Genomic DNA, 10,801 nt, shown 5'->3' on the forward strand with positions numbered 1-10,801 from the left:
TCGCACAGAGTGTTTTGCTTTTCGTCGCACTCGGATCACCGTCGCGGCACTATACGTACGTCTCAGCCGACACACACATACGCACATCGCTGCACCGGCAGCGGGCGCGGGCGCGCTCGCGCTTACTTCACAAGCTCCCAGGCTCCGTTTAACCAGGGACTCGAGTAGTTGTTCAATTTTGTGTCGCTCAGGTGCCCGGGAGGCTCTACCGACAGTTTGCCAAGGCCGGCTGTGCGTATCCGCGTTATCGCACGCACGGTGCAGGTTGTTGTTCTCTCGTAGATTTCTGTGTGGCGCGCGGTGTGGTTTCCGTGATGGTGTCGTGTGGCCAGTTTTATTCCCTTTGCGAGCCCGGTGCGGAGCGATTACGATAGTTCCGTGAAGCAGCAACCGGTCGGTCGGGACGTCGCCGCACCCGTTGGCGTAAAATCCCGGAGGAGCTGTGCCGGATACGCCCGGCGGCCGAAAAAAGGTTGCTGGAGTTCGTGTGCTTCCGTGTGCGTGCGTTATTACTTCGTGAGCATTTTGTCGGGTTCGCGGGCGGCCATTGTCACTGCTTCTGTGCCGCGTAGCAGGAGTTGTGCAAGTCAACAACGGATTTACCACAACCGCCATCCAGCATCCAAGGCGGCCGAGGTGTTGTTATGAGGCAGTGTTTTATGTTTTCGCTCCTTACCCGAGGCAATTTGCCGTGGTTTCCAGCCGTTTCTGTTCCGCTCTCTCGCTCTCTTTGCGTGGGAGAGTGACGAAGGCCGACTGATGTTGTGTAAAAAAGTGTAAAAAGTTGCCAATTTGCAAATTTGGCGTGGCAATTAAAGGTTAACGTCGCTCGGTGGATTCGTTGGACGCGTGTAACTCCAAACGCACACACGCGCACGCACGCACGTAGTTTCCACCCTCTGTGATGCAATTAGGAGACGTGAATTGAGGCTTCATCTGTTTTTGGGGCGTGTTGTCGCAAAATTTAAAGTCCTTCCAGAGGATTGGTGTGTTGCTATTGATTTTTCTTCGCGTTACTTTCGAAGCACTTCGAAGCAAGAAAATTGGTGGTCGGTGGTGCTAGAGAGCTCTCTCGCCCTCTCTCTACGGTGTGCGTTGGACGGTCTCCTCGTTACTCGTCATCTCATCTAGCGGGTTCCGAAAGCTGCGAGAACCGGCGAATCCGACGATACCATCGGTCTGCAGAAGAGGTCCAGCGAAACCGTAGGAAATCTCGGTATCAACTTTAGCCCTGCGGCAGTCCACAGCCGGGAGAAAGTTTCCCCGGACACCGGAAGTGTTCGATTACACTCTTTTACCACCCGTCTACTTTCAGCTCGGTGTGTTGGTCTGTGCCGTTTCCTTGTGAGTGGGATGTAAGATGTAAGACGCTGCCCCCAGAGGGTGGCAAATTCCCATAGATAAGCAAAAGAAAACATAAAAAGGTGCGAAAACACAACCATCAAACAGTGTAGCATTGGTAAAATGCAGTGAATACTACGCCCTCGGTGATGCTGGCGGTGCAAGCAGGCCTCTCGGTGGGAAGCAAGTGAGTGAGAGCTTCCTGCTTCCTGGTGTTTAGTGCCAACGTGTGAATCTCGATCATCTAGTCAAACAGAAGTGTCAACGTATTGAATCTTTGGCTCCCGCCTCCGTGAATCTCGGCCAAAACTAGTGGCCAAACCAGTGTGTTCTGTTTTGCTGTATCAATCCGTCATTAGGAAATATTTAATCCATCGAAAACCTCAACATGATTTGGTCACCTACAAGCAACAAGCACGGTGTTGGTAAGTGTCAAGTGGTGGATAAATCGACAGTAGCGAGACAGAAGATGATGAAAAGAAAAAAATATGCACCTGATACATGTTTGAGATTTTTATTTCAAGGTTTGTTGTCGTTAAAAGTGTGTTTTGATTGACGACTCAAGCACTGAGTCATCGCTGGCACCGGCATTATCACTACTGAACCGCTGTTTAAAGCCATGATAACGCTTTGTCTAAACTTTGATAACGACTGGAAGCTGTGCAGAAGAGCGTCCCCGGTGCTGAGAGTTGAACCCTTAACCAAGGCGGTTAACTGCAACGAAACCCTCACTTGCTGATTAGGCCTACTACGAGTGACGCCGGGCGTGGAAAAAATTGCCAATCCCAATGTACCAAATCTTTGAAGATAGTGAAGCGGGTTATCCTTTCTGCAAAAGGGATCCCCGCGTTATCTTCTGGCGAAATTCGCCGTTGCTAATCGAGCGTTGCAGTCTACATTTGAGTTTTTCGGGAGCGGCATTGCGCTGTGCATAAAACGCACGCGTATTTCAAGTGTGTTGAGCGAGGCGAGATCAACGGACCAAAACAGCCCTCACCGTCCAATGCCGAAGGCAAGTTGAAGGGCAAATAATTGTGCTATCTCTCGTGGACAAAGTGCAGCCACCTAGTCCCCCACATGTCTTTATCATATTATGGGTAACGAGGAAGCTGTTACGCTGACGACGGATGGGCTGTTGCGCGATGAGCGGTGCAATCATTTGAATCGCATCTTCTCCTCGACACCAGGCACAAAGCACCACGTTTAATGGATATGGTGCACATTCTATCGGATCGAATATGAAGAAACAGTATCGGTGGCGGGGGAAGGCCCTGTGGAACGAAGAGAAACTATGTTGCGTTTCGATAGCTATCCTCTAAACTTGCGATGAAATAAAAGACAAACGGTCCAAACGGGAAGCGAGCGAGAAAGAGCAGCGCGCGGCATAATAAATTGTTTGAATTCGTAATTTGCATATGACGGATGCATCGCACAACCACCATCCAGCCATCCTTTCGCCAGTGGACATAACCTTAAACCGTGGATCGCCACCCTCTCTACGCCGTCTCGTGGCGACAGTTTCGGTGTGCCACGTTATGCTTGGCCGTCCGCCGACGGGCGGAAACGGCTAGCGGGTGCGTGATATCCGGTGAACGATTCTTCGGCCGCTTCCCATACTCGTAGAGAGGGATTGTTTTGACCGATGATGGTACAATAAACACATACAAAACTCTCCGATTCCGGAGATGCCCCATAGAGCCGCCGTCGAATGGCGTGATGGATTGGTGAGTTCTACGGAGGAATTTGTACAGCTCGCAGCTCGTACAACGCACACGGAAGTGCGTTCTTTATTCAAACAAATCATTCGCGAAACATTTATTTTTTCGCATGTGAAGTTTCCTTATTTTTTAGTTGATTTATACTGGGCTAAGCTTAGGTGTGTTGTTTAAGGTTGATTGTAATATAAGAAGATTGTATTTTGCTTTAAGGTTGATTGTAATATTAGAAGAATTTAATATGCTGAGAAGACAACTGCAGATTGCAGCCAAACATTCTCAGCATGAAAGGTTCCCTGAGCCTATGTTTTCATCATGATTAAGGTTCTGGTTATATCGAGTAAGGTTAACCCATGAACCGAAGCACGATATACTATCGCATTTAGTTTACGACTCGCGAGTAGAAGTAGTTCACCTCGTGAGAGTTGCTCACTGGTTGCTACTTAAGATTACTGGGCAAATGATCGCGCTTTGGTGAATATGATCGACTACACAAGGTTTAAGGTTCTTTTCAGGGCAATAAAGCGAGTCTTACTTGAAAGATCAATTAAGGTTAAACCTGACTATAACCTTTCTAACAAGTATACAAATCGTTCGGGTGTATCACTAACTAGTAAATCCTGTCCGATCTTGTGTTTTAGGTTTACCAATAAGAATCAAAATATTTAATTTTTACCACAATTTGTCGCACCCTCTTTTCTTGTATGCGTATGCGCTTCGATGCTTCACCACGACCTCACGAGGACTAGAGCAGCCTTTCGTCGCGATCCGTCGCGATCAGTCGCTTGGGTGATCCATTGCTCGCTACGACACAACATTAAGTATTCCATGTCCGTCGCCGAGTGTAAAGTTGTAATTGGTCGTAACGTTCGTTCGTCTAAGTCCCAGGGATCCATTTAGCGATACATACAGTAACAATTATTATTATACAACGTCGTTGCATAAACATCGTCAGCATCGAGCGTCAGCGTAGGAAGGTTCCTCCGGACAGAAATGACGAAATTCATCTCCATTGCGAAGGTTGAGAAAATCAGCTGAAAATTCTATTTCCAGCGGCACCAACGTCTGCGCTGGCTGCTGCATTAGCATGTTGCCCCTGCGATGAACCTGTGCTACCGGCGTTTCCCCCCTTTTTCACCGCTTTCGCTTTCCGTGGTAGCCACGTGAATGTGTGAAAAATTTGTACCAAGGTCAGCACGACGAGTTGCCTCCCGCGACGCGCTCGAAGACGCGCGTGGTGTCATTCAACCGTGCAGCCGAACGGTTGCCCAACCCGGCGATTCCGGTTCCGATGCAGCGGGCGGGAACCACTTTGTATTGACGGCTGCCACCCATGACCTTCCCCGGCTGTTACCGGTTATGACATTTTGGGCGAAAGAAAATCCGAAGCGTTCGAAACCGAGCGGGATCGGGTACCGTTGGTTCGCGTTGTTGTATTTCTCGGTTCGCCTCAACTTCCATTTACTGTTATTTCGCGTTTCCATTGGTTTGGTTCCATTCATATTTTATTTTGGAATGGAATTAAAATTGAACCACTTTTATTCACAATGTGTTGCTTCGAGCGATCGTCGGGTCGGGATTTGCTTCGATCGCAAGTCCATTTCTCCCGCCAGAGTGTGCGTGAGTCTGTGAAACCGAATCGGTACCGAAATTAACTTATGAATGAAAAATAAGCTTCTGGACGTGTCGAGGGGCCACGATGGGATGTGCTCTTGGAGCGGTCCGTAATTTAATACCATCCCTTCAGCAACCGCGTGCCACAGGATATCGATCAGTGCGCCACAACGGAAAGGTTACGGACACAGGGAAACGGGAAAACGATCCGTCAAGGTTGTCCGCTGGTGGTGTGCATGTTGGAGTCAGGTTCTTTCCACCGCATCGTCTGACCGTCGTGATACCCTCGAACCCAGTTATTAGCGATCGCAGCCGTGGTGCGTTGATTTTTCATGGAAAAGAATTCTATTCTAAAAATAAGCGTCTTTGCGAGGCGCGGACAACGGTGTGGCCGGTGGAACCTGTTGAAACCTACACCATCGCAAAGGCTAATTAATCAGAAGAGATCATAAAACAACTGCTGCCCTTCTATAGTCGATTTGTTGACTGAACTGCTTCTGCCAGTCTCGTCAGCTCTGAATACTTGTAGATCCCCATTTGCTTCTAAACAGATGTTACAAAATCATCCTTTTTACATTCATTTATTTATATATGTTTAATCCTTTTGATCGCGGGAAATTGCATGGTTCTTCAAACTGTAGCCACATGCGTAGGTCGCGTTTGCCGACCTCGTGCAGGATAGTGATCGTTACTTATGCACTCCATCCACGCAGTTCCACCTCGCCAGAATCTGTCCCGTGTCTGCATATTGCCTGTTCCTTTTTCTTTCCGTCCAACATTCTGATTTCAATGTTTCGCCTCTCGCCCAACACTGCATTCGGGCACGTTGCACATGTTGATTTACGGGGTTTACGAGCCCAAAGGGGGCATCTTTCGGTGTGGTGGTGGTGCAGCATAATTGAGCGCGTACAGTGACATTGTGTGGCCTTATGCTGCTGCTGTGTTGTGTCTGCAAGGGCCGCATATTTTTTGTGAGGGCTATCTGATATCGTTAATCGAATAAACCCCTCGAGAATGTATTAATCGGTACGACCGGAGATTGTAGAATTAACAACGTGTCCGAGTGCCCTTGCACCACCTACGCAAATGTTGAAAGGGAAACCGGAAGAAGCTCACGCCGCCGTCGGGGTGCAATTTATCATTGCTCGAAATCGTCATTATTCACGTTTTTCGTTGTGTCATCATTTTTTAACGGCTCTCGTGTTGTGTTCCAGCTACCCTCGTGTACGATCGTCACTCTTCCATCTTGAAGAACCGTCGTCTCGCGCATGCCGTTAGTGAGCCGGTACGCATCTCCCCCAGTCGCCGGTCTTGTGGGAAAACAATAAAAAACCGTATCCCCACGATGCAAGATGGATCGTATTCTTTTTCCTTTTCTTGCTGGCCGGTGTCGGATGGTTTTAACGTTCCTGCTCTAGATTGGGTCGGTCAGTAGTCAGCGGTGCAGCATGTGAATTATGGAGCTCCGACTTCCGGTTGGGAAGCGGCAGCTATGTGGCCTCATGGTGCACACGGCATATGGCACGGAGTGTTCTTTACCAACCCGTTGTTGCATCGCGCCTTTTGTGGACTGATTTTGAATTTTGGACCTCCGGTTTCCGGTGGGTGAATATCACAACACTAGCTCTATCCGTTTGATACGAATACGTTAGGGTACAAATCAAAGATATGGGTTTCTAGTAGAGCCGTGTTGAGTGAAAAGGGAAATATTTAACGAGATTATTTTCAAACACCAAACACTGCTTCCTGCTGTCGTTGTCGTCGTTGGCAAACCGAAAGCCGGTGCTGGACAGGTCAGTTTGGATCGTGTTGTCGCCCGAATGGCGTTTGCTCGAATTTAGGCAATTAACTTAATTCATTCACACTTGAAGATGTCAGTCGGTCAAGCCTTTGTTACGGTCCTACTCTACGAGGGTCAAAAACACAAACACCGATAATGTGACCGGCAGACGCCAGAAGCTAAAACATTAAGTGGCCATTTAATGTAGGCCGGGCCGACTGTCCACCAACTGACCGTAGGCCGATGGGTCAGCGATGTTATGCATCACCATTAGCAGTGGGGAATCAAAAGTGACATCGGGAAGCACTGTGTTAGTGTCTCCACTGGTATCCGGCCATCGGTGCCTGTGAGATGTAGCCACTTTTCGAGGGTACAAATTGAAAAATATTCTCCAATCGGTTGCGGGGCGGCACTCTGCAAGCGGGCTGTCTTCCAGAACCCTTTCTAACTGCTGGTACCGGAGGACGCACATGTGCAGCGATAGTTTGGTTGGTTTGTTATGTATTTGTAATGCCCAAGGAAGTGGTAAGTGCCAGTACTCAGCACGGAAGCAGACGGAAACCAAGCACGTTCGTGTCGCGCCGAGATGTCGGGCGCAAGCAGCAAGAATGCAGCCTGACTGCAGCAGTGACTCACGGTGCTCCTGGAAACTGTGCGAACATTTGTTGAACCACAAACAAGGTTTTTTTTTCCACCCGCAATTAGACAATGCTATGCGGTCAGAAACATTACATTTGTTGACACAAAAATGTAAGAACTGTAATGGATTCTGCATGGAGCTTATGCTTTGAATGATTAAGTGATAATAAGCACACTTTACACTCAAACATTTTGTATTACCGTTCGATTCAAACCTCGATTGTTTTCATTTACAGTCCATGCTCCTATCAAGTATATGACTTTACTGAGACAACTGTTGTGCGCCCAGTCTAGGCCTTTCGATTAATAACTGTTACGAGGGTCACTATTTATATTTCGGGAATAGGAACAAAAACAAATAGTGAAGCTGCGAATATATTTTTATTGTTTTTCAAAGTACTCGCCACGATGATCGATACACTTTTGCATGCGCTTAAACCAATTTTCAAAGCATTTATTCCATTCCGAATGAGGTATCTCCAAAACATGATTTTTGAACGCTTCAAGAGCTTCTTCGGGCGATGAAAATCGTTGACCACGCAGTTTATTCTTCACGGATGGGAACAAAAAGAAATCATTGGGTGCCAAATCAGGGCTGTACGGCGGATGACCCATCAATTCGATGTTTTGAGTGCTCAAATAGTCTCTTGTTTGAGCCGATGTGTGAGAGCTGGCATTGTCATGATGAAGAACAATCCGACGTCTCTTGTTTGTTTTCCTTATTTCACCGAAGATTTCTGGCAAACAGATGGTTGTGTACCACTCAGAATTTACTGTTCTACGATCCTCTAGAGACACTGTTGCAATATGACCAGTTTTTCCGAAGAAACAGGCCACCATTTTCTTTGAAGTGCTTCGTGTGCGAACAACTTTTGTTGGATTTGGTTCATCTTGGAACACCCATACAGTCGACTGCTGCTTACTTTCGGGCTCATACGAATATATCCATGATTCGTCACCTGTCACGATTTTATAAACGTCTTTTGAAGCACCGCGATTGTATTTCTGAAGCATTTCTTTGCACCAATCGACACGAGCCTTTTTTTGAGCGATTGTCAAATTATGTGGGATCCAACGTGAACATAATTTTCGCACAGCTAAGTGTTCATGTAAAATCGCATATATGCTGGTGGAACTAATGCTTAGGGATGCCTCAATCTCACAATAGGTTACATGACGATCTTGCTTAATCATTTCGTGCACAGCATCGATGTTTTCTGGCACTACAGTCGATTTTGGACGACCTTCACGAAACTCGTCGGACAGCGAACTACGACCACGATTGAATTCACTATACCAGCGATACACAGTGGTTTTTGATGGAGCATCATCGCCAAAAGTCAAATTAAGTTGATTGACGCACTCTTGTTGTAATAATCCACGTCGAAAGTCGTAAAAAATCATCGCTCGAAAATGTTCACGATTCAGTTCCATTTTTTTTGCCGAGACGAAACTTTCAACTAAATATAAAATAAACAAATAGCGTCCGTATGACAAAATGTTCTGAGTACGTATGTCGTCAAAAATGTCAAACTTTACGATGGAACCATCAGATGGACTCACATGACATCAGTGTTGCCAATTCCCGAAATATAAATAGTGACCTTCGTACAAGCATTAGCTTTTTTTTAAATAGTTTGTGCTTCTCTTGTTTTTTTATTTGGCTCCTCTGAAGGTTCTATCTCAACTAACTCGCACGAGTTCCGTTGGTTTTGCTAGCACATGTTGAACACGTGCGAATTTGTTTAACATATTCTAGAAACTTTGATGCTTCTAGAACCTACAAGATAGTGATATGATTCTCATTTTCAATTTTTGCATCATGAGTTCTTCGCATGTTACTCCGCTGTTCTACGGGATTTATTTGCAATTGGTTCGAATTCCGATTGCCGCCTGATGAACTAGTACTCCCTTTTTTAACACAATCCGTAGTGATGGCAGGTGTTCCTAGCGTGGTTTTACGTGGTAAACGGTTTACTTTTTTCCCGCTTGCCACGTCGGGACACGCAAACCTGTTTCTAGGCCCTCCGTCATGTGGAAGATATTTCTTTTCCGCCCAGACAATGGTTAGTTTTCAGCTCAATACATCAGCGAATGAGTAAGCTCCCCTTTTTTTCGTGGAACACAGTCCTACAAACGACCATGTGCAGGGTGTTTTCACCAGTTGTTTACAGACGTTTGCGACCCGGCAATGTGCTAATGGAAATTAGGTAACGTTGGGTCGGCAGAAAAGTGATTCGGTTTCAATTATCTGGGAGCATGGCACTACTTTCGGTCAACACATCGAAAGTGTCGTATAGATTTTGCACTTTTTATGTATATTTGCGACGTAATCATTTGTTGAATGAACGGTGTTTCGGAGAGCGTCGCTTGTAATCGGATTACTTTCTAAAATTACCAGGCATTTCATCACTAGCTCATCATTTAACAAACTATTTTTTGTTTTTGTAGTTATCCACAAATATCTTGTCTATCGAGATGTAAATATCAAACTCTTTCAATCTCCCCACTACTAGCGATACACAACTGGCACGGAGACGTGACTCACGGGCTCGCCCTAGATGTGGGCGACTGTGTGGAAATACTCGAGGAGACCACGTACTGGTTCCGAGGCACCTGTCCGCGAAAGCCTCGCAAAGTGGGCCTCTTCCCGAAGTCCTACATCCATCTGAAGGACCTTTCGAAGGTGGACCAAGTGGTAGCAGAATGTACACTGGTGCTACGAGAATGGTCCGAAATTTGGAAGCGATTGTTTGTGGTACGTATTATTGACGCTATCGATTGTATGCTAATTCTCAAGGTGTTGGATGACGCGTACTGGGCCTGCTGCGATGCCACTTCCTACATTCGCGAATCTGATGTTGCTGTTTTGTTTTTTTTTTCGTTTGGCGCATTCCCAACATAGGAACGGGAGGAATACAAATTCACATCGCTGCGCAAGGTAATGCTGGCGTTGCTGGAAAGCCGACGGGAGCTGCTCAGCGCAACCCTCACCCAGGACCAGACGTACGAGCTGCAAATGAAAGTGATTTCGAAAATCGATTGGGGAAATCGGTAAGTCAAACGTCTCGTTTTGTATGCCAATTCAAATGTTTCCAGCAGTAGACAGTGATCGCAATTTTCGATCCATTACTGTATTTTGTTTGTCAAATAATTGCCCATAAAGTAGCTCAATTGGAGCCCCTTCCCTAGAAACGAACCTTTCGGAGTTAAACTCGCATTCACTGCGCCTAACAGTATGCAATAAGCATACCACTCTTGGTGCACATGGATTGAAATGGAAAACGACCAAAAACGAGTTTCTCGTTCGAATAATTGGTGGACCAACGTTTTACTCAAAATCTATTCGTCATCTTTATTAGCTTTCTCTTAATCTTATCAATGTAATCACAATTAGAGAATGCATTACTCCCTGCGTTTTGCTCTCGTGAGTTTAGTTTTGCGATCGAACGAATTCGACCGCCCCGTTTTTCTGCTCTTCGACACTCCAAAGTCGAGCCAAACGATTCGTCTTCGCCAGTTGGAAAGGAATGCAGCTTCCCGGGAAATAGCATACTAACGACAAACGGCAGCTAGTTGTTGTTGTCCACAGCACATCATTACATTACACAGCAACTGTCGATTGCTTCCATGTGTGCTAGAAACTACTTTGTAACTACTTTCCATCGTACGTTATTGCTCCTGCTTTCGCGATGAGTGTTCCGGGGGGAGG

General features: G+C 46.5%; 1 protein-coding gene across 1 annotated transcript in view; it reads left to right on the forward strand.

Annotated features, from left to right (window-relative positions):
* The first annotated feature begins 1,729 nt into the window (after nt 1-1,729).
* Nucleotides 1,730-10,801, forward strand: part of LOC131208789 (dedicator of cytokinesis protein 3) — a 58,799-nt gene continuing 49,727 nt past the window's right edge. The window contains exons 1-3 of the mRNA XM_058201676.1: nt 1,730-1,766; nt 9,606-9,847; nt 9,995-10,143. Of these exons, the coding sequence (XP_058057659.1) occupies nt 1,730-1,766; nt 9,606-9,847; nt 9,995-10,143 (428 nt within the window). The remainder of the gene's footprint in view (nt 1,767-9,605; nt 9,848-9,994; nt 10,144-10,801) is intronic.

Source organism: Anopheles bellator, chromosome 2 (assembly GCF_943735745.2).
Source record: "Anopheles bellator chromosome 2, idAnoBellAS_SP24_06.2, whole genome shotgun sequence".
Lineage (NCBI taxonomy): Eukaryota > Metazoa > Arthropoda > Insecta > Diptera > Culicidae > Anopheles > Anopheles bellator.